Source organism: Urocitellus parryii, chromosome 9 (genome assembly GCF_045843805.1).
Source record: "Urocitellus parryii isolate mUroPar1 chromosome 9, mUroPar1.hap1, whole genome shotgun sequence".
Classification (NCBI taxonomy): Eukaryota; Metazoa; Chordata; class Mammalia; order Rodentia; family Sciuridae; genus Urocitellus; species Urocitellus parryii.
Window position 1 is genome coordinate 112,887,382 of NC_135539.1, and position 23,504 is coordinate 112,910,885.

Below are 23,504 nucleotides of genomic sequence, written 5' to 3' on the forward strand. Positions count from 1 at the left end.
TGGTATGTCCCCCACAGAGGCAAGAAGAGAACAGGGACAGACTCCCATCCCACCCTCCAGAAGGTGGCTGGAAGCGGGGTGCCAAGTGTACGTACACCCCAGAAGCGATGCACTCCAGCAGGAGGTCCATGCCGCGGAGCACCATCTGACTGCTCGAGGTACCCTGGGGATACATGAAGCTGGGTGTTCTCTCTGCAACTCCTCGGGCTGAAACAGGATGGAACAAGCTCCCGTGAGCCTTCTGCCCAGAGGGCTGACCTGGGTCGGCCAAAGCTGTCGGGCTAGAGAAATGTCACCACAACCCCTGCTGGATCCTCCCCGCCCAAACCACCCCAAGGACCAGGGCATCACTGAGAGGTTAGGAAGCTCTGGCTCCTCAGCCACACCAGCACATTGGTGTGACCAGCTCTAAGTTCTGAAAGGATCTGCCAAGAGGAGCCCATCTTCCCCAGCCCAGGAAACCCCCCCTTCCCTGGAAGGGGAGGGGGCTGACTGAACAGCGAGAGGTCCACTCCAGGAGCATCTTGAAATCCCAGAGGCCACTGCGGGTAGCCCCCAGGGCAGGCCATCTCAGCAGTAGTCCTTCCTCCCCAGACTGGGATGTGGGAGAAAGAGGAGGCATGAACTGGGGCCACAGGACAGACACACTGCTCTCTGGGACCCTGAAGACAAGGAGCTGGGACGAAGCCACAAAGCCCCAGATAAACAGTCAGACATGCAGGGAGGGGTTATTAATGGCTTAGCAAGGACATGGAGAGAATTAATGAGCAGAGATGACAGGAGATCACTCTGAGGCCAACACCATTCTGCCTCCCCACTAATGACTTTGGAAGGGGGCTTTGGGGGGGTGTTAATTGCATGTGAGATACTGGGGGGAGGGGGAGAGGCAGCCCGAATGGACAACTAGGCTGGGGCAGCCAGGGGTCTGAAATCAACGAAATTCACGCACACTTTAAAGGCCACGTGGCTCACAGATTGACATTATCAGGAAGCTGGTTTCCCTGTGGAAGGGGTCAGGCTGGTGTGGGTGCTTCCAGAGTGGGCCCCATCTGACCTGGGCCTTGCCCCTCCCCCACAGCTCTTTGTGCAGTTCCATGGAGATGGGTAAGATGGAGAGAGAAGAGCAAGGATTTCCCAATCAGGCAGCCCCAAGGCAAAAGGGACACGGGAGGAGGGACCCTCTGCCCCAAGGTGTGTGATTATAAAGGAGCTATAAGCTGAGCCTGCACCTGGGTTGAATGGGTCTTAGGCTTGGTTGGGAAGTGGGAGGTGGGGGGACGGCAGAGCTGCCCAGAGCTGGGAGCCCCCAGAGATGCCTGGACTGAGAACAAAGGCATCCATCCTAGGGCTTAATTGGCACTGGCAGAGTGAGGATAGATGGCGGGCGCCTCTGTCTCTGTATAATTGGTGCTTCCTAATGGAGCTTTCCGGGGTAGCCATTGCCTGGCTGGACCAGGGGCTTCCTGTCCTAGAAGTGTTCAGCTTCTCTCCATTAGCCACTGGGGAGTGAATCTTGTGGGGTTTGCTTCTAATTTATCTTTCTGTCAAGGGAAAAAAGGATGACACATATCCTGAGGTACTGAGGCTGCTGGCACAAACACAGCACATAACAAATGCTCATTAAATGTTTCAGAATGAGTGAATTAAAGGGGGTGAAGGGAATAAAAAAAAAGAAGGAGATGATGTACCCTGAACATTCTTTCTCTTTCTGTAGATGCCTTCCTCTGTCCCACCAGCACACACATATACACAACCGTGGCTACCGAGGGGTTAATCCATTATGTGGTTAATGGGTTACCATCTACATCTACAGCTCTGGTAGCATCCAGCTCTCAGCCCCAAGGAAGCCGACCCCAAAGCAGGAGCTTCCTCCCACCCATCATTACAGAGTCACCAACACAAGTCAAGGCAACACAAGGTCAAGGGCACCACAAGGAGGACATGGCAGGGCAGGAGGCTTTCAGATCAGGTGGGAGCTGGGAGCCCTGTGAGGATTTGGAAGATGCCCAGCTCAGTCGTTATACTCATTCCATGAGGGGACCCTGTGCAGAAACCAATCTGTGACTCGGTGGACACTTCATCACACTAGAGCAGGCGGCACCACAAACACGCATGACCAGCGAAGCAGTGAGGACGGGGAGGAGGGAGACCAGCACAGAGTCCCACTTTGGGTGCCATGACACTACAGCTGTGACTATAAAAAGGCTGTCACGACACCGCCCTGTAGGATGTGGGCTAGCAACACAGAACTATCTCAGGGACGGAGACACTACTGGGAAGTAGGCCAAAGTTCAAAAGAAAAGAAAGAACACCCTAAAAAATCAGAGGTAAAAATCAGGGCCACCACTTGGTAAGCATTTATTAGGGGTCAACGGTGCCGGCGACTCCATCTGAGCCAGCATCATGTGGAACCTCGCTATAAATGTGGGGGCATTACCCCATCTTTTATCAGAAGAAATGGAAGTCAACAGACTTGCCTGAGGTCACAAGCTCGTTATATTCTGGATATTTAGCATCAAAACTCATGCTCCTATGCTAAATTGCCACTGTGTCTAAAGCCGGAGACCCCGCTTGTCCTTACTTCTGATGGACAATTTTTGGAATATCTTCCTTGAGGGCAAAGGAGGTGAGGGGGAAAGATCTTATTGTCTGTGAGCTGCTTTGGTGGGACTCTTCCACTACGCTTTACTCCTCTCACGGTCTCAGCTAAGCTTCCGTCTCTCCTCGTGGGTGTTAGGTAACCTCAGGCCCACAATGGCATTTGAGCTGGATTCTGAAGGGCATGGAAAGCTTGCCGAAGAGCCAGGGTGACACACGGGATCCTTAGGATCAAGAAGGCTGGCGCTAAATGGAACGTTACAAAGAAATGTGGCCAGTTGCAACGGGAGGAATTGACAAGAAAATTTAGGAATGATGATCCAGTTGGTGGCTTTGGGAGCCACTGTTCCCAAGCCAGGGTACCTATTTTTTCTTTCCCGGAGTAGACACAGGTGCCAGTCATCACCAAGACAAATGTAAATTACTGTATGAAGTTGCAAGTGGTGGCAGATGAGTGTCTCTTCATGGAAGCATGGATCCTTCGAGAGCACGTCTGTCCTCACAACGCTCCTGTTACTCTTCCTGATCTTGGGAGTGGGGTCTCACCTAAAACCTAACAAATCTCAGAATCTTCCAGATACTATAGCTCACATCTGCATGGATTCAGGAAGAGCCTCCCACATGGGCCCCTCTGACCTCCACCCAAGGACAGCCGGTCCCCTCCTGCTCTCTCAAAAGCTGTGTCAGAGAGGGCTCATGGGTCTCTGGGGGCACATGGTCAGCCAGGGGACATCAGATGCTGCTGCTGCCTCAGCCATATTGATGTTAAAGGTCCAGTGAAAAATGGCTTCCGATTGTGTCCCACAGGAAGAAAGGTCAAGAGTGCTGACATAATTGTTTCCCTGTGTCACTGCATGGCAGCAGGACGAGAGAGCCTAACAAATCAGATACATCTGAGGACTTTGGCCAAAAACAGCTTTTAGGGGCAGCTGGATCCTATACCCACATGCTTTGCTGCCTCTGATTCTGAGAACTGAGAACCAGGGACTCCTGGGGCTGTGTTGCTGGCATCCGTCTAACTCTTTGGCTCTAGGAATGGCTGACCAGGCAACTCCACGAGATGAGAAAACTGTTTGCCTAGTAACATTTGATACCTCTCACTGCCAGGAAATTTCTTCCATAAATCTAACTCAACTCCCTCACACAGCACTTGGGGCTTTTTTTCCCCCTCAGTCTCAGACAATTTTTATTTCTTTGGTCTGCCCTAAAATTTCCCTCTGTGTATACTTTCTTCCTACATGTGCCTGCCTGTCTCTCCCTGTCTTCTTTTCAAGTTCTCTGTGTCCTTCTTAACTTTATAGACAGATGAGCTATGCATGACACAGTCAATATGACTCCCTTCCCTTTAAAGCCAGCAACGTATGTCATTGATGTAGCATTGGTGATGTGTCCAACACCTGGCTAGGAATCACACATCTATTATCCTGATTAACCTTCACAACCATCCTGGGCCAGGTGTGGTGACTCACGCCTGTAATCCCAGCCGATCCGGAGGCTGAGGCAGGAGGATTGTAAGTTCAAAACCAGCCTCAGCGACTTAGTGAGGCGCTAAGCAACTCAGCGAGGCTCTTGTTTTTAAATAAAATATAAAAAAAGGGCTGGGGATGTGGCTCAGTGGTTAAGCGTTCCTGGATTCGCTCCTCAGTACCAATCCAAACCAAACAAAAAACCATAACCATCCTGGGATGTCATTTGACAGGTAAGGAAATTAAAGTTCTGAGTCATTAAAGGGCTTACCCAGTGTCACTCAGTGACATGTCCTGGAGCCTGGGTTTAACTCGAGGTGGTCTCCCTCTAAGTGCCCACTCTCAGCCACCTGCCCTCCCAAGTGGCCTCCGTATCACTGTGGCAGGTCAGGGGGCATCTGGTCCATGTTCAGAGGCTTCCAACCCACTGGCTCATCAGAACAAAATAGAAGTATGGGGTCGCCCTACCACTACAAGAGACAGGCTGACTTCAAAGCCCAATAGAGAGAAGTTCTGGGCAGTCGCCATAGATGATGTCTCTGTCCAGCTCTCTGCACTCAGGAAGGAACTTTCTCTTCCTTCCTTTTGTACTTCCTGTTCCTTTCTAGAACCATCAGCCTAGCTGTCCTGTGTTCAACGTGTGCCTCATGTGGACTTGATGTCTTTTCCAGCAGCTTCGTACTTGGGTTACCCCTGACCCACCTTGGACTGAGGGCTCGGGTCAGTCTTCATGTGAGCTCTGTAGGTGCCAGCATCCTGGGGGATTCTCACAACTTCCATTGATTTTTCTGGTAATAATCTCAACTACTGGTTCCAAATTGGTTGAAGTGGCTGGCATCACTCAACCTTATGCCGTTGATAAAATAACAGGTTTCCTTGCAGAGTCTATAGAAAGCAAGGAGCTTGGACCAGATGGTCTCTAAGTGACCCTTCTGACTTTGATGTACTCTGGCATTCACAATACTTCCTCAAATCGATTGGAATTTAGAAAAAGGCATATTCTGTATTAGTGCTCGGGGGCTTTTGACACAATAGTGATTGGCCCCGTTAGCTTGAAAACAAACAATTCTCAGAATCCAACCAAGGTCCCCTGCTTCCTTAGGCAGTCAATTTCTCTGGCAGAATCTCAGTGCGGTTCTAGTTTCCTGGTGCCAAGTTGGACCTTCGGCCTCCCCCACTGGCTCTCCCACCCTCCTCCCATCCCCCACTCTAGACACCCATTATTGTTTATATTAGCACACCTCAGGATGGACACTTTCTATCTATTTGAGCCCCCAGTGACCTCCTTGGGGACCTGGAGCCTCAGCTTCTGAGGCATAATGGATGATGGGGCACAGCTGTCTTGCCAGAGCCATCAAATGATGATTCCTCTGGTTGCTCAAGGTAAAGAAGACATTCTTGGGCCCCAGTGATGTGAAATTCAGGTGCAAAAATAGCCAATTCCCCTAGTAGTCAGACTCAGCAACCAGTTGTGGGATGAGTAAGACACACGTTTCATGCAACTGTTCTGTGACTTGTAAATGTGGGCTGGTGGACAGGGGATTTGCCTGAACCAGTGGCAAGAAGAAACACAAGAGGACCGAGGACGGGCCAGCTTCATTTATACTCACCTGCCATGCTGAGCTGACTTACTCCCACTTCCCAGGTGGATTTAGAAGAGACCTGGGGTCTAGCTATAAAGCAGTACTCCCTAGAACTAAGGCTACACTGCAAAGCAGACTCTTCCTATGCAGACCCTAAAAGCTGTCTGCGGTTTTTTAACTGCCTGCAGGAACCAGACTTCCTGTTTCTTCCTCACTGTGGGCATGCACCTCAGGTCCTCTCCATCCATCCGACACTGATGCCTATGCTTCTGCTGGCACCTCCAAGGAGCTCTTCTGAAGCCCTACCCTGGGGTGAGCCCCTCTGCTAGGACAGCCACTGGAGGCCGCTGGAGGCTCGAACATTTGGGGAGATCACACCACTTCCACGTGAGCTGCCTCACACTCCTGCACTGATCTGGCAGGCAGCATCCTGACGTGTCACCTTGGCACCCTGGCCTGGCCAGCTGTCACACCTGCCACCCAGCAGGAGTTAATGACATGGTATCAGTCAAGTTAGGCAAACTGGTGTTAGGACAGGCAAGGTTACTCCCAAGGTTACCGCCACGACTCACCACTGTACATGTCAGGGTGGTTTCTTAAGGACGAGTCATTATAGGGGTGGTCTGCAATAAACAAAAGAGGGTGAGCAAACGGAAGGCCACGGAGAAGTCATGGAGGCATACACGGGGAGAGAGAAACAGAAAAGCGAAGCTACAAAACAACCGAGGAGAGCGCCTGCGATGTGTGCAAAGGAAAACACGCGCACTTGGGAAGGGGACGTGTTTGGACAAGCAACACAAAACAGCTCACAAAGGAACAGAAAGGTTAAATCCTGCAAAAGAAGGCAAGAGTAAAATAAAGTTTTGTTTTTAATTAAAGAAATTAGGTTTGAACTTTGCTTGGTCCTACTATATTTCAAACAGATGAGATAAGGGTTAGTGGCATTCTGCAGCAGTCTCAGGACCAACTTCTTGTCTGAGTCCTCACTTCCCAGGACTCCGGATCAGGCCAGCTCTTGGGGCAGCTGAAGAAAAAGGCGTGTTAGTGAGCTCTGGGGAAAAGAGCCAAGTCCTGCCGGTGCAGAAGCTAAGTTGCAGCAGGAGGGAGGAGGTAAATGGGGGAAGAAGATAGTCATCAACAGGGAGGGTCGACAGAGGGACCCTGGCAATGCCTAGCAACAAGCACCCTCCTAATCTGGCCAGGTGGGCACGCCATGGTCTCTGGGATTCCTCTGCTGGGGAGTGCTCCAGTGTGGCTGAGGTCCCAGCTCTTGGATTGAAAGGGGGGCTTGGGACAGGACAGGACAGTGAGGTTGGGAGTTCCAAGTTCTACACCGTGGGCTACACTACAGATTGGAGCTCTGTCAGTGCGTTGGGAATGAAGACATTTCTTAAGGAGCAAGATCAGTAGCTTTGGATGTAATGTGCGGTCATTAAAACCCTGAGGCCTTTAATCCTCAGTGAAAAGACATTTTGGAATAGGACAGACAAACACTCCTATGTCCCTAAGGAGCTTTTTACTTGCCATCACCCTCCATCCCCTTCCAGGATTCAAGTTTAGACAGTCCCAGCAGGGGGTGGGGGTGTGCCACTGACTGGAAGCTAAGCAGACAGCCCTGAGCAGCCCAGGACCCAGTCCAACCGCCTGGGGGAGGCCAGGTGCTGTGCCAAAACATTTGCATATTTGAAGACAGATCAAATCCCGTTACAACTCATTATAAGAGGGTCTGGGAGTTCTTTTCTAGGACTGGCATTGCATCCCCAATCTGCATAACACCTGGTAGGAAGATTTTCATTATTTGAACTATCTCTTAATATGGGCTTGGTGACAAAAGATCTAGCCCTCTTGGGAGATGGGCTTGGGTCTATCTGGAGCAGAAGGTGGAAAGGGATCTGCCATGGGATGGGATATCGGGGGTACCAGGATAGGTGGGAGCTGTGGTTGGTCTTGGGAGGGAACACTCCCTTCCTCTAGGGGGGAAATGATGGCACATACAGATGAAAAGGCCCCTTCTTTCATGATCCCATGCCACTGAGTAAAACTGCCAGCCTTTCTTTTTTCCAGAGGAGTGACCCACATTCACAAATGGCCTTATCGTTTGTGGCTTCTGCAGCACAGATGAGAGATTCAGAGAGACTTTCTGACTCCCCTAAGTCTGTCACTTAGACGTTAAGAGGGAGCTCGAATGCACTCTGTTGTCTGCCTCCGGGGGACTCTTCTCCCTCATCACGGTGCCTCTTAGATGCCTGTCACAGAGAGGGCAAAGAGGGACAGGTGTATCTTTGTTAGCTTGACTCCATGGCTATCTTTGACTGCATCCAAAAATAGATTAATTTTTTTTTTAATTTTACTTTTGCAGTGTTGGAGAGCCTCCCACATGCTAGGCAAGTGCTCGGCCGCTAAGCTATGTCCTCAGACCTGGAGTTTTAGATAGACTAGCATTTTGTATTATATATCTTTCTTCCCTTCCTTTAATGCAACTAATACAAAAAAAAAAAAAAAAAAGAGTGTGATGAGATTTATTTCTTTCCAAATGGGCAAACTGTGGGCAGACTGTTTTGCCTCCCACCCCCAGACCTGGTTTTGAAGGTACAAGAAAAAGCCTGTGTCCTTCCCAGACAGAAAAGTCGAGAGAGCTCAACTGTGCTATTTTAAGCAACTGTGCCAAATTCTGAGCTGGCTCAGATGCCCGGAACTTGTTTCTCGCCAAAGCTGCCCCAGGAGAACTCCAGGAAGCTGACATGGTTCTGTTCCAGTCACCTCGAGGGCTTCCCATCATTGGGAGGAAAGAGTTTTCAATGGAATGGGGGGCCCAGAGATGAAGCAGAAAGAAACATCCCTTACATCCTTGGGTAGAGAAAAGGGTATTTGTGGAAAGTTCCACTTCTAAATGTTGCTCAAACCTCTAAGTGCTTAATTTTACAGAGTGGAGTTCCTCGTCACTTTCATCTCCGACGGCAGAAGGCTCCTAACTCTGGCCCAGGAGCAGCAGGCTGACCTCCAGCCCTGCTGGGGCAAGGAGAAAAAGGAGGTGCAGGGTCAACTCAGAAAGTGATGTGCTCTTGATGGTTCTTCTCCTCCCCTGGCTCCTTCCATGACCAGCCCTGTTCTGGCTACTGAGATCACTCTGAGGTCCTGGGCAGACTGCACAGTGCTTCCCAGATCAGCCCCTGGTAGGTAGTTACCCAAGGCGCATTAAGAAGACACTGCAGATAAACCAACTTTCTTCTCCAGAGGGTGCCCCCGGGCCTGGATACGAAATGAGAAAGCAGGGGGCGGGGGAGCAAGCAGAGCAAAGCTGGGCCACCCTGCCAGGACCACGTGGGGCTGATTGCTGGGTCTCGGGCAGTTCTGTGGGCTGACACAGCACAGGCCATCAACGCCTTCTGGGAACAAAATGTGGGGACCCTGCAGAGGCAGGAGGCGATCAGAAGAGAGGAAATGGAATTCAAAGAAAAGGAAGAATGGGGTGGGGGTGGGAAGAAAGAGAGAGGAAGAGCAGAGAGGAACAATGTAAAAAGGAAAAAGGAAGAAATTGAGGAAAGAAAGGGAAAAAGAGGAGGAAAAAACAATTATGAGAAGCTGAAAAATGAAGCAGCTTGCTGACAGATCCCACACTCTGTCACGGTGGAAGTGGCTGTGTGATCAGACACCTGTCCCATCACCAGCAGGACTCATGAGGAAGGAAGAGTTCTCTGGGGTTAAGACCCTGCTTGCGCTGATGAGCCCACGCAAACCTTTCCCCAGGGGCACCCACCAAGCCTCAGCCTCTTCCTGGTGGGCTGCAGGAAGCCAACGTTCTCCCCTTTTCCTCCGACCTGTGGAACGTGCCAGCACTCTCAGTACTGGTGTTCTGGCCTCCCCACGAGCCTCGCCATCCACAGCCTCGCCAGCACCATTCACAGCATGAGTCCGACAAATCAAAACTCTCTTTTTGGGGGAGCTCTTCTGGGAAAGGCATGTGGCACACAGCCATGGTATAAACCAACCGAGTCAACTTCCAGTGTCCTGAGCAAGCTGGGGACTTTGTAGCAACAACTCCAGGCTGACTTGACCTTGTCATTCCTACTAAGCTTCTCCCGTCCCTGTGTTGGAGGGCCACCAGCATAACGGGACAGGAAATGCTGACTTGTTTTGTATCAGCCAAGCAGAATCATGGAATAAAAATGAAAACAAAGAAAGCTAAGACAAATCTGTAACTTGTAAACACAAGAGAATCCAAGTGGTTCGGTAAACACATATTACAGAATCAAACCATCTATAGTGGTGTTTCCACTTAATTTAATATCGTATACTCTGTATTTCTTCTAGAAATAAAGATAATCAAGCAATGAATAGAAATAAAAGAATAGGGGCTGGAGTTGTAGCTCAGTGGTAGAATGTTTGCCTTGTACGTACGTGTGAGGCACTGCGTTGGATTCCTGGCACCACATATAAATAAGCAAATAAAATAAAGGTCCATCAATAACTAAAATAATAATAATAATAATAATAATAACAGAAAAAGAAAAGAAACAAGCCAAGTGCGTCATAGGGATGCCTGACTATCACTCAAGCAGTCATTCTCAAACTCTGGGAGCATTGAATAACCTGGAGAGCTAAGGACTCAGAGGCCCGGGGCTGTCAAGGTAGGACAGATGCTCCTTGGTGTGTGATTCTATTTCCCAGCCAAGTTTGAGAAGCACTAGCTGGGAGTGGGGCCAAGTTTATTCAAGGCTTCAGAATCAAGAGACATTGTCTAAGGGTAGCTGCAGTCATTCAGGCACAAGGAGCAGAATGATTTCTAGGTCGGCCTTGGGGATGAGTCTCCCTCACAGACTCAGGTACCCGGGGCTGGTGGGCTCAGTGAGCTGCCTCCTCTGGCCCCAGTCCCAGCCCCAGGCGGGGCCTACACTTACTGGTGAGGACCTTGAGGGTGAAGGGATTCTTCTGCTGGATGGTGTGGGTGAAGTGGAAGCGGGCATTGCAGCTGTAGTCAGTCTGCATGTCCTGCAGCATCACGTTAGAGAAATACAGGTCCCCGTTGTGGCCCTGGGAGACGCGTTTGTCCTGGGTGATGGGCTCCATGGCTGTAAGGAAGCAGAGATGTGAGGCGAGGTTAGTAGTAATGATAACAGCAATAATGAGCAACACGGTTTGGACGACTGAGCATTACAGAAGGCCAGGTGACGGCCGGAAGCTTGACACTGCTCGGTCCAATCCTCTCACCTCTGAGGCAGGGCTTATTCCTGTAGAGGACTGAGAGTCTTGGGCTGCATGGCAGGGAGGGAAGAGCAGAAGTTTAGACCCAGACCTGCCTGCCTACCATGCCCATACTCTATGGCCATGCTTCTCAAACTCCTGTTCATGCCACAAACGATTTGGCTGACCCCAAGGCCAGAGGGAGGGAACACAAGCCACTGGATGTCCTCAAATCAGGATTCAAATGCTCACACTAACAAAGAGCATTTGAGGGCAGGGACTACAACTCACTCATCTTTATGTCCCATCTTAGAACACAGTACACCAGGGCTCCATGGGTTGTGGAATTAAATAAAGTTGATCTTAGCTATGCTGTTTAATAAAAATTTAGCCATTTAGTCAATTATAATATACCTTTTTTAAAAAAATTTTTTACTCCTCAGAAAAAAAACAACTTCTGATTATAACTAAGATGTGTACCAACAGATATAGTCTCTTGATTTTAAGAGGTCTTCCAATTTTAGAGATGTTGAAATACAAAAATGTGTACTTTTTTGAATGAATGACATCAGAGAATTCAGCTCAACATTCAGACTTGATTATCTATCTATCTATCTATCTATCTATCTATCTATCTATCTATCTATATTTTTGTGCTAGGGATTGAACCCAGGGCCTTGTGCATGTAAGGAAGCACTGTACCATACTGAGCTATATCCCCAGCCCATCTATATCTTTTTGATACACTGACGTAAAAGCAAAAGACTAGGTTTCCAGGTGGTGAGATCTGTTAACATATACTTAAGGCTGATTATTCATAGCAAGCTCCTTCTTATCCCCACAATTGATTCGCAAGTCATCATGTCTTCAAGCACAAGGTCAAACTAGGCATGATGGTGCAGGCCTATAATCACAGAGACTCTGAAGACTGAAGCAGGAGAATCACAAGTTTGAAGTTAGCTTCAGTAACTTAGTGAGACCCTGTCTCCAAATAAAAAATAAAAAGGGCTGAGGATGTGGCTCAGTGGTAGAGCACCCGTGGGTTCAATCCCCACTACCACACACAAAAAGCACAAGGTGATACCAACTTTTGCACAGTAGGATGGTGAGCTCCTTGAATTATTCCTTGGAGATTTGCTATAGGCCTACTATGTGTAGTTGCTGTGCTAGGTGCTGGTGAAAAAGAGAGAGGTCATCAATGAACCCTGAGTCTAACAGTTGGGACAGCAGGTAAATGAGTAATTGCTATGTAATGTGGTGAGTGGAACGTTTGGGGGCGGGGTGGTTAGGAGATGAACTGCAGAAAGGGCCAATCCCCTGCGGGTCTAGAGCTGCACCCTGAATGCTATGTGTCTTACACCAGGCAGAAAAGACACAGGAGCTTAGCGGTTTCCAAGTAGCAGGAAGAGAATGTGCTAAATGTTAAGAGGATACAGGAGCTTATCTGGAGGTTCAAGGGTACAAGGAGGAGGGTAGGAGAAGGGATAGCGAGGCAGAGGGACCAGGTCAGGGAGGGGACTGAGTGGCTGGGGAAAGGAGCCTGCACTCCTGAGGTGGCTTGAAGCATTTGAATGAAACCGTCTGTTTTAGAGTCTTAGGAAGATGAGGGAGGCCGATAAGGAGAAGTGTTGCAACCAGGTGACGGAAAGCTGATGGTGGTCTGGAAGAAATGCAGGCTGTGAGGTCTCCTCAGGAGGTGGCATGGACACAATCATGGTGAAGATCGTGACGTGGTGGATGAGGGAGGAGAGTCCGAAAAGGGAACGGACAAGCCGAACCACCCGCCTGCCCCAGGCAGCCTGCCCCCCATACCACACTGACATGAAGAGACAGGGACAGTGACTGAGCACAAGGTCATCCTCACCCCACAAAGAAACTTGCAATGCTGCTGCCTTGACATGGCAGCCTCTCCTGGCAACAGGCTGGTAGAATGTGAGATGGACCAATACTGATGATGGGCAAGCAGGATGGATATACGGATGGATTGATGGATGGATGCGGAAGGGAGGGATGGAAGGAGGGACAGAGGAGGCAGAGGGGTGGACAGGAAGACAGGGGGAGGGGAAGCCAGGGACATACACAGACATCAGTCCTCTATTCACTTCTATAATAACCCCTGGAGTTTTAAGTGAAAATGTGGGAAAAACAGGTCCAGAGAGGTGAAATGAGCCTCTGTCCAAAACTGAGCCAGAATCATCTCTGAGTTCTGTTACCCAGTTCACTAATACAAACACCCTATCTCCCCATCGCCCTTTTATCAAAGCCTTCATTTCCCCACTTTCCCTTCTACTGGAGGTGTGATTTGGAGTAAATCCACACTGACCAGATTGAAAGAGAAGACTTAGCATCATCTGCCTTCAGCTGCCTATTGATGTAACATGGACTGGGTATAGTGGCGCGTGCCTGTAATCCCAGGGACTCAGGAGGCTGAGGCAGGAGGATTGCAAGTTCGAGGCCCTAAGCAACTTAATAAGATCGAAAATAAAAAGGGCTGAGGATGTGACTCAGTGGTTAAGCACTCCTGGGTTCAATCCTTGGTACCATAAAAAATAAAGAAGAAGAAGAAACATGGGTTCTCCTCCTCGTTGTTCCTTTTTCTCTTGCTCTTCCTCACCTTCATCATCACCAGTATTACCAAGAACTTCCTGTGTGTTTGGCCTGGTTCTAGCACATTAGATGTGTTTATCCTCACCATGATCCCATCAGATAAGTATGATGCTAATCCTGATTTTTCTAGAAGAGGAAACTGAGGCCCAAAGATGTGAAGCGACTTGCTCAATGTCACAGAGTGATAGCAGCCGTGTTCTCAGCCATGTGGCAGCTCTGCCTCTGCCTCTCCCAAGTCCCGGGTCTCCAGCTTGGGCAAACCCTTCAATCCAACACCCCTACCGCACTCCCCAAGACACAGCAGGCTCCCGAGACTCACAGCTGCTCATCCAGAAGATGACTGGGGATGGCAGGCCAGGTGGGGGGTTGCACTGCAGCGTCAGCGGGGCGCCTTCTTGGACCACCACGGGGTCCAGGTTTTCCTTGGGCCACAGGGGAGATTCTGGGGAGAAAGACAAGGAGGGTGGAAGTGAGGCTGAGGGCTGGGGCTGGGACGGGCATGTGAGCAGGGGAAACTGGAGAATGAGGGAGGCCAGAGGGGGGATGGGGCCCTTAAGAGGAGGAGCGGCCTTTGGTCAGAGTGGACGCCCATCTTCAAATGTCTTCCCCTTTCCCCTCTTCCTATACAGAGTGGCCGGTCAAGTTGTGGCAGATTCTGGTATGGAAGCTTCCCTTCCAGGGAATCTTTCTGCACGGGGGGAGACCCATGGAGGGCACCCTCAAGGCCAAGGGCAGGGCAACCCTCTTTGAATGACCGTCCGTATTCCTTCCCTTCTACTCAAGAGCAGGCATGTGAGCCCCGCCCCATGGAACTCACTGGACACTTGCAGACGGATCCTGTTGGACAAGGCTGTGCCAAATTTGTTGCGGGCGAAGCACTGGTATTCGCCCTCGTACTCCTCAGGCCGCCCACCACTGCGGAAGTCGATCACCAGGGTCCCAGATCTCCTCCTCATGGACACCCGAGGGTCCTTGGCAATGTTGAAGAATCTGCTGTTTCGAGTCCAGTGGAAGCTGTGGACAGAGCGGGGGAGGCGGGCAAGGTGGATGGACCTGGCTGGGCTCCAGATGAACCCAGATCCCCGACTCAGGGCCAGACTTCCTGTCCCAGCACCCTCTGGGGAGCTCCTGAGAGTGCAAAGTCCCAAGACCCATACAGGTCTCTTCAGGGCAGGGCCTGGCGTTAGTGTTGTCACCGGGCCGAGGCTGGGAATCATGGTGGATGCTCAACTAGACTTTAGGGGATTCCGCTCTTTAATATATAATTGAGAAGTGGGTAGCAATTTTGATTTTTTAAAAATCCAGAGTCGGCTATTCCTTCCACCCAGGACATTCCTAACCTCCGACCAGGAATGCAAACTCAGGTTCACATTTTACCCAATGGGAGCTAGTGCTGCCCCTCCTGCCCTGAAATTGCATAATCCATTCTAAAGAAAAGGAAAATGGCTTAGCCCATCCGTGTCCGGCTCAGTGAGCACAGAGGAAGCACTGGCCACACCATGGTGCCCTGGAGGAGCAGCTTAATGACGCTGAGCGCTGGTGAAGAGCACTAGAAAGCCCCTCTGGGCCTGGGGAGGGGGCTTAGTGGTACAGTGCTTCTTGCCCGGGTGGTGTATGAGGCTGGAGTCATCTCTAGCACCGCAAAAAAAAAAAAAAAAAAAAAAAAAAAAAGTGGGGGGGGGGGAGGAAAAAAGTCCCTGTGCTTCTCCAGGCAGGACGTGCATGTCTGCTGAAGCTAGCACTCAGCTGCCCAGGTCAGAACCAGGAAAAGCAAGAGGAGAAACAGGAGCAGCAATGGCTGCTCCCTGTCCTCACAAAGGAACCAAAGGGGAAAAGACCAAATCTCAGAGGCACGGTCACTAGAACCCTGGCTGCCCCTCTGGGAGAGGAAGTCCCTGCTGGTTCCGGGCTCAACACTCTGGATTAGACTGTCTCCTGTAAACCTAAGGACTGGAACAAGGTTGTCTGCCTGTCCTGCTGACCCCAGGTGGGCACTGTCATGCTGGGTCTGAGTCCTGCAGGAGCCTCCTGCTAGGTCCAGTCTGAGGATGCTAGTTTGATGAGGGGGATGGATAACTTCACAGCTGCTCCATCTCTAACCCTTATTGTTTGGCAGAAACAAATCTGGCCTTGGGGGTCAGAGGTATGGCCTTGGGGGTAGGAGGAATGGGTTTAAAACTGGGTCCTTCCCCTTTCAAGCAGGTATCCGTGAAAAATGTACTTAAAACCCTCTGCCCCTCTATTCTCTCTTCTTCGGGAGATATCAGTCCTGCCCAAGAGAAAGCCAGGAGGGTGAACAAGCCAACCTAAGTCACGACACCCAACAGAGGCTGGACAGAGCAGGCTTTTGACTTGTATCTTCTGACATTTCATTTGGTCCTAATGAGCACACTAGAGACAAGCTCAGCAGGAAAGTCTCCAGTTAGCCAGGAAGAGGAACTTCCCATAAGCTGAACACGGAGTAGGTGACAGTAACACAGGCAGTGGGTTGTTAGGATGAAAGCCAGAAAACTTAATATCTAGTCCTGGCTTTTCAGTGTGAATAGAGACAAGCCACTCAAATTTTTCTATTCCTTTTCCTCATCAAATTTAGTTACCTAAATTGTACTTTCCACCTAGTAGATACCCAGTGGATATTTTTTTCAATGGATGAATGTAAGTTTTCAGCTGCCTCATTTGCCTTAAGTATTACCAGGCCCAGAGGCCAGGTGTGGTGTAAGCACAGTCTTTATAGTCCCCTTTCCATCCACTCACCTGGGGGCAGGGTTCCCCTTTGCTTCACACTCAATCAGGATGTTATCACGGGGGTCCACGATGTGGTCTTTCACTGACTGCTTGGTGATGGTTGGGGGCTGGGTCACTGCAACAAGGCACACAGTGGGTGGTCAGAGCTGCAGGGACCTGCCTGGGTCCTGGCTTGGGGAATGGCTTCAGGAGCCATGGGGCAAAAAGGCAAGCAGATGTGGAAAGGACCCTATTCTAGAGACCCCAATTCTACAGGAAAGGAGGTGATGTCAAAGGCTAAACACAGGAATCCTTTCAAAAAGATTCCATTGTTTCCCATCAAAAGTTGAAAACCCGGTTTTGGTTAGTGCAAAGAACAACGCGTCTTGATAAATGTGTTGAATGAAGACAGGAACAAAAGCGGCTACTTTGTTAGAATTCAGGGGTCACTGCAGCTGAGCCCTAAAGCTCAACCAATGGCCAAACCATGGTGAGGGGAATTTAGTCCCAGAGAGCTTCCCGGGGACTTGTCTGGGTGCCCATGAGCCAGATCCTCCACTCTAGGTCAGTTTTCTACCTGGGGTCCCATGACAGCCACTGCAGTCTGTAGGAGCAGCTCAACTTCCATTTAGGGACCCTCTTCTGACTACCTGTTCCTCTGCCTTACCTGGCAAAGGACGCTCCAGGTAAGCTCTTCCCTGCTGTGTGGTAAGGCACCTCCCTACAGGACTCTGGTTTCAGAAGTCCTGGCAGGACCAGTGGAGAGGCCTGTGACCCCAGGTGTCTCCTGACCTGGTCTTCTCCCGCCCCTCCGACCTCCCAGAGGCACAAGGGCCGAGGGACACACAGGGACTTACGCTCATTCTGAATGCTTGCTGTTAGTTCCGGTGGGTTAGCATTGTGAGGGGGAGAAAAGAAGAACATTGTTATCACACATGACAAACTGCCCAGCATTCAGGGAGACAGGTGATGAGGACTTGGGGACAGCATTGTGCCACGGGGTTCTCTCCTCCCAAGCTACAGAGCTTGGCTGGAGGAGCCAAGCAGAGTGGGGAGCAGACCCAGGGAGGCTTTGTAGAGAAGGCCATGCCTTCCCTGGGGGACCAGAACCACAGAGTGGAGCAGAAAGACCTGCTCCTGACCAGAGAAGTCCCCATATCCAGGAGTGACAATGCCGCTTGAAAGAGGCTCTGAAGATGCTTCCTGGCATTGAGAGGAGTGGATTCCTTGATCGACAGTGCCAAGGGGAGGCTGAAGGCAGGACAGAGGTACCAGGAGAGGGATGGATCTGAATGACCGCCACAGGGCAAAGTCCTGGGTGGAAGCCCCAAGGGCCCGGCAAGATCCGAGGCCCCGCTGCTCCCCCTGGACCTTCTTCTCTTCCACACACAAAAGCACATTCTCTCTGCTCACTGTCTCCTCCTTTGGAAAACATAGGGACAGGTGGATTATTGCTGCCCTATTCCTGGCAGGTATACATGGCCATGTGAAACCCTGCTCCTGAATGAGAGGTTCTAGGCAAGGGGCAGAGCCTGCTGCTTCTTTCTGTGTTTTTCATAAAGAGGGTAAAGGGTCAGTGGCACAAGTACTGACCTGGAACGTGCCCATGCTCCTGCACAGGTGTCTCCCACACAGGTGTGTGTACATGTATTTGAAGGCCAGCTCCTCAAACTTTAATACGTATATGAATCTGCTGGGAGCTGGTTGAAATGCAGGTCTGATTGGGTTGGTCTGGGATAGGACCTGAATCCTTCATCTCTTTCTCTTTTTTCCTCCTCCTCCTCCTCCTCTTCTTCCTCCTCCTCCTCCTCTTCCTTCTTTTTCTTTTTTTGGCATTCTGGGGATGCAACCCAGGGCCTCGTGCATGCTAGGTGAGAGCTCTACCACTGAGCCAAACCTGCAGTGTAGATTCTGCATTTCTGACCCATTGCCTAGGTGACACTGAGACTGGTGGTGTGCGGATCATGCTTTGGATAACAAGGCTTTAGATGGTGTGTTCTTTGTGGGGAGACACTCTTAGTTAAAATGTGTCTGGAGAAAAGTGAACATGTGCTACTGTCACTTTTCAAAATGTCCTTTCTTACGATGACATCAGAAAGCAGCATGACATTCTCATCTCATGGTGGGACATGTCACACACTGTGCGGGTGCTGCGTGCTGACTTTCAGAGCAGGTGCCTCCTGGGGGAGCAGGAAGCTGTGGGCATCAGGGCACATGTCTTCCCACCTTGGTAGAGAGTGAGATATGGACAGGAACCCCAGGGGCTCAGAGAGGACACCATGCAGGGGGAGCCAGTGTTAAGCTAGGACAGAGAGATGCAGGAAGAGTCACAGAAGCAGAGATGACAGGGAAGAGAAGAGGGGTCAAGAAAGAAAAGGCCGGGTCAGGGTTCTAGTTCCTAAACCCATGCTCTAGGGAGCCCCCCACTGCAGCCTCTTGACCTGTACATAACTTTCTTGCCCTGGGCACGAGGAAGGTCGTTCTGGAAAGAATGAAGGCTAGTGGGGTTGGCATGGGAAGGGATGAGGAAGGGGAGGGTCCATTCTCAGGACAGGGCTGACACTGGGGCCCACCCTTTTGGCCACCAGCCTGGGCTCTGGTTTCTTCCTTTCAAGACACAATTGGGGTCTCTTGGGTCCTCACAGGCCACCGTGGGCTCGGGTCTCACCCCAGTGGAAAGCCTAATGAAAGTCCTTCCTGCCCACAGAGCGCCAAGCCTCTCTTTATAGAACTGAAGCTGGTTCAGTGGAAATAGCTCTAGACATTGCTCAGGGACTCTCCTACCCAGGGAAGGTTCTGCCGCAGAGGAGAATGGGCACAGCTCTCCCAGTCCTGGCCAGAGCTCTCCGTACAAGCCCCTCCTTGGCTGGAGAAGTATAGCCAGGTGGGGGCCTCGGCACTCTGTTCTCCTAGACGTTTTGGACAAGGGTAAGTGGGGGAACCTTGGCAAGTGGAGACTCCCAGGGCAGTGAGAGCTGGCTGGCTGCTGCCTATCTGGCCAGGGGCCTCTTGAGAATCTACTTGCCGAAAAGGACAGTGACATTTGCAGTCACTACTGTGTTCCCAAGGAATTTATTAACAGGGACAGAATCAACCCAGAAGACAAGCTGCCACTGGGAGGAGACAGTGGGGACAGCCTGTTTAGGGACAAGGACGACCAAGCCTTTATCCAGGATCACTCCACCTGCCCTTCTCTCCTTCTGTGGAACTTGCTGCCTGATGATGTCAAGTGGAGAATGAATTCGCTCTTTTGGCTTCAGTGGGGAGAAAGACCCCTTCCAGCCCTGCCCTGTGGGGGAGGCAGATGCCGGCCGGGGCTGGGCTTCTCTCTCTTCATGTGCCTCTTTCCCTTCCCTGGCTCTGCTAGCTAGGCCTCTGGCACCCACCTCTCAGGGGACAGAGCGTGCTGCTGAGGCTGTCCTTGAGCATTGTGGGGAGGAGTGTCTTTCCCACTCTACCTCCCTCTGTGGGTTCCGAGGAGGACGTGTGGAGTCCCCTTGCTGTGGGGAGGAGGACTTTTAGCAGACTCACTTTTTTGGCCAACCCACCCTGGCTGATGAGGCGACCCTTCGCTTTTTTCAAAGGTCACACTGTTCTCCTTGGAGCTGGGGGTAGGGAGGTGGCGGTAGGAGGGAGGTGCGTGTGACTTCATTGGCAAGGCAGTGGGCGCTGGAGGCTGGGTGCCTGAATGAGGGATTGTGCGGCAGTCCAGGGCTCTCATCCAGGAAGCCTAGAGCACCCGAACTCCTAGAGCAGAAGTGGTGCCCCTGGCCTCAGGGCACAGAGAACGTCCCCAAGGTGCACATGAGTGGCACTCACCTGAGTAGGTCACCCCTGGCTCCTCAGTACCTCCCACTCAGCAATGGGGAGAGTGAGAAACCCAGGGAGAAACCCACTGAGCCCTCTTCCCGGATACACAGGTCCTCCTGGAAGGGCTTGCCTGGCTGCTGACTGTGTTCAGCTGCTGTAGACTCATTGGAGATGCTGCGGTGGCCACATAGGCCCCTGCAGCATCCAGGGGTGGGGCGCGCTCCCAGCAGCCTGGGCCACCCGAGGACTCACCTCTCCATGAAGAGGTGCTGCCCTGGTAGCCTGGCTCTGCCCCTTGCCTGTGCTCTAACCTGTAAGCTAAGGTTAGACCTGCTTCCTGGGTGAGCTGTGGGAATCACACGTGGTAAGATGTGTGCAGCACTTAGCTCTCAGCTGATTCCAGAGAATTCCAAGAAGGACCAAGGCGAGGCAGGATTATGAAGTAGGGGTGGGGCATATCAAGTGCCAAACTGGAGGTCAAGAGAACAGAGGCCCTTTCCTGGTTCCACCACCAATTTGCCCTTTGACCCCGGGCAAGGAAGGGCCTGAGTTTCCATGAACGCACCATGGCAGGGGCGCTTCCTCCTGGCCTCCTGAGGGACGCTGGGGTGGGGGGTGGCAGGGAGGGCGGGGCATTCTCCACTCTCGCCACAGGCGGGACTTGAGAGAGACTGACTGGCTCGCCCTGTCTCTGTCTGCAGTAGAGTTTAGAAATCTAGATCCTGAGCACAGACACCGAAGCCATCTATTTGAGGGAACCCCTCCTCCTCTGGCCCCTGAAGCCTGGAGTGGCAGGCGAGTGAGTGAGGACAAGTGGCAGGAGAGAAATGAGCCTTCACCACCTTCTTGATGACCCAGTTTCCTCTGCACCCCTCTCCTCTCCAGGGACGTGGCCTTATCACGCTCCTTATTAGATGTCCGCCTGGGACCGTTAATGAGAAATGCTCCTGGAGCCAGCTGCAGGCGGTCGCCATGGGAACTGGTCCTTTCTATCTCCTCTCCTCCCTCCCTGTGTGTATGCACACACATGCACACCCAGGGCAGTGGGGGCCTTGTCCATCTTGCTTCTGGATCCAACTTAACAGTCCCCACTGGTCTTTGTCTTCCAGAGGTGCCACTCCTCTGGGGCAGCTGTTAATGGTGGTGTGGAGTTGGATGAGGGTCTACTTGGGGACATCTGAGGGGCTATGTTACTCTCCTAACTGTTCCCCAGGTGTCTGTCCACTGGAGAGAAAGTCCGTGTTGACATCATGCAGGTCCCATGTATTCCCTGATGCAGGGAACAGGGGTCTGAAGTGGTCTGCCCACACCTTAGCACTGGGATGCTACGATATCCCAGCAGAAGTGACAGAACTGTGGCAAGGATGGCTGCCAATCATAGGCCATCTACGAGCACAGCAACAGGTAGGTGGAGACATAGCTGTGGGATCAGCATTTAAAGCCCCTTACTTTATGGTTCTGATGGGCAGAGAGCACCCCCACCATGAGAAGCAGAACCATACCGATTTTACTTTGCAACATTACTTTGGCAAGGTTAGAAACAGAAGGAATCCCTGCCTGGCCCTCCCAAGGTAGCATTATCATGTGGCTTTATTTGAATGTCTCCTTTAGCCAGATAATTCCCCTCCTAACTGGCCCCCAGGGCATCTGTCCTCCCGACCACTCTAGCCAAGAGGGCCTGAGGGTTCTGCTGTGGATGTAAGGTGGTTAGTAAGGTAAGAAAGAGCCACCCACTACACTTGACCTTGGAAATGGCTTTTAAGGCAAGTCACTACCACAGAGGGCCACGGAGGTGAGCAGAGGGAAGAATTCCATGTGGCTGTGGGAATTCCAAACTCTACCACCTTGGGTTCCACTCAGCAGGCTTGGGGCTGCCCAAGCATCCACCTAGCCCCAGCCCTGAGACCAGCCTAGACCACCGAGCAAGAGCCCCAGTCGATTCTTTGAAGAGAAAGTCTGCTTTGAATCCCACAGTACGCTGCTACCTCTCCACAACCTTCGAAAGGACTTAACTCTCCCTGACCTTCCCTTCCCTCTCTCTCCTCTTCCCAAAACCAGGAGGAAACAAATAACAAGAGGCTGGAGCAGAACTCACGGTCCATAGGAATCTCGATGGCTCCGCCCAGACCGAGGAAGAAGAGGAGGAAGGCTGCGTGGACCCAGGGCGGCGGCTGCTGCCTGGCCATCCTCAGCACCAGGCCCCGCTCCCTGCTCCCCAGCCCTTGGGGTCTTGGTGCCTCGAGTGGCTCTAAGTGGGCCTCCCAGGCAGAGCTCAGCTGTGGAAAGAAAAAAAAAAAAGAGAGCAAGTAAGTTTTTCTTGAAGTTGTGGTTTGCTGCTGTGATCCTACAGACCCTTGAAGGACTTGAGGGTCCCCTTGGTCATAGAGCAGGGGGTCCTAGAGCAGGCATTTGGAATCCAACAATTCTTGGTGAAGGGAAGTGTCCTGGGCACTGTAGGATGTTGAGCAGCATCCCTGGGCTCTGCTTGATGGATGCCAGGAGAGCCCACCTCTGCCACCAGGCAAAAATGTGTCTGCAGATACTGCAACTGTCCCAGGAGGGCAGAGCTACCCCCAACTGAGAACCATTGTTGTGGAAGGATCAATGCACAACTGCAGAGATCAATTATGGAAACAAACCAGGTCCACGGGTCCAGCATCCAGAAGATGCCAGGCACCGGACTATAAGAAACACACCAACCTCACGGCCTCCCTGCACCGTGTGCTCAGGGTGCCTGGGACTGTGTTTACAGTAAGGCACAGAGACAAGATCACAGTGATGACCTCTGACCCCAGTGAGGAGGCAGGGTGACACTGGCAGCACCAGGGGTTGCAGGTTAGATAGGTGAAAACCTGGTTGTCCAAAGGATGTGTTTTGTTTTTCTGTGCACCTTCTATTTTATTTTTTAAAACAATTTATCGTTCCATTGTAATTATACAAAATAGTAGGATTCATTATGCCATATTCGTATAGGCACATATTTTTTTGTGTGTGTGTGTGCCCAGGATTACACACAGGGGCGCTTAACCCCTGATCCATATCCCCAGCCCTTTTTTATATTTTATAGAGACAGGGTCTTACAAAGCTACTTAGGGCCTCATTAATTTGCTGAGGCTGGCTTTGAACTCTCAATTCTCCTACCTCAGCCTCCCAAGCTGCTGGGATTACAGGTGTGCACCACCGTGCCCAGCCTAGACACATAATTTGATCAGTCTCATTCCCTAGTTTCTTCCCTTCCTCTTCTCGCAATCCACTTGCTCTGCTCTACTGATCTCCCTTCTATTATTATTATTTTAATTAGTGCACTATAATTACATGTGCAGGCTTCACTGTGGTTTATTTGTACCCAGACATAGCATAATTTGGTAGATTTCATTCTCCAGTATTTCCTTATGTCCTCCCCTCTGCCTCCCTTTGGATTCTCCTCCTTTCAAGTGATCTGCCTTCTATTTTTTTTGAGACCCCCCCCCTTTTAAAAAATCCTTTTTTACTGCTTCTTCTCAATGACTAGCTTTCACATACGAGGGAAAACATC

At 51.1% G+C, this 23,504-nt stretch overlaps 1 protein-coding gene across 7 annotated transcripts in view; it reads right to left on the reverse strand.

Moving 5' to 3' along the window:
• Nfasc (neurofascin) overlaps positions 1 to 22,155 on the reverse strand; it is a 67,596-nt gene extending 45,441 nt beyond the window's left edge. For 4 of the 7 annotated variants that reach the window (XM_077802301.1, XM_026387416.2, XM_077802299.1 and 1 more), the window contains exons 1-7: positions 22,065 to 22,155; positions 16,190 to 16,295; positions 14,253 to 14,449; positions 13,755 to 13,877; positions 10,546 to 10,716; positions 6,220 to 6,270; positions 96 to 207 (exon numbers count right to left, since the gene is read on the reverse strand). In XM_077802301.1, the coding sequence (XP_077658427.1) occupies positions 96 to 207; positions 6,220 to 6,270; positions 10,546 to 10,716; positions 13,755 to 13,877; positions 14,253 to 14,449; positions 16,190 to 16,295; positions 22,065 to 22,155 (851 nt within the window). Of the gene's footprint in view, positions 1 to 95; positions 208 to 6,219; positions 6,271 to 10,545; positions 10,717 to 13,754; positions 13,878 to 14,252; positions 14,450 to 16,189; positions 16,296 to 17,016; positions 17,035 to 22,064 lie in introns of all 7 variants that reach the window. The other 3 variants (XM_026387413.2, XM_077802298.1, XM_077802300.1) reach the window with 2 other exon arrangements.
• Positions 22,156 to 23,504: the final 1,349 nt, after the last annotated feature.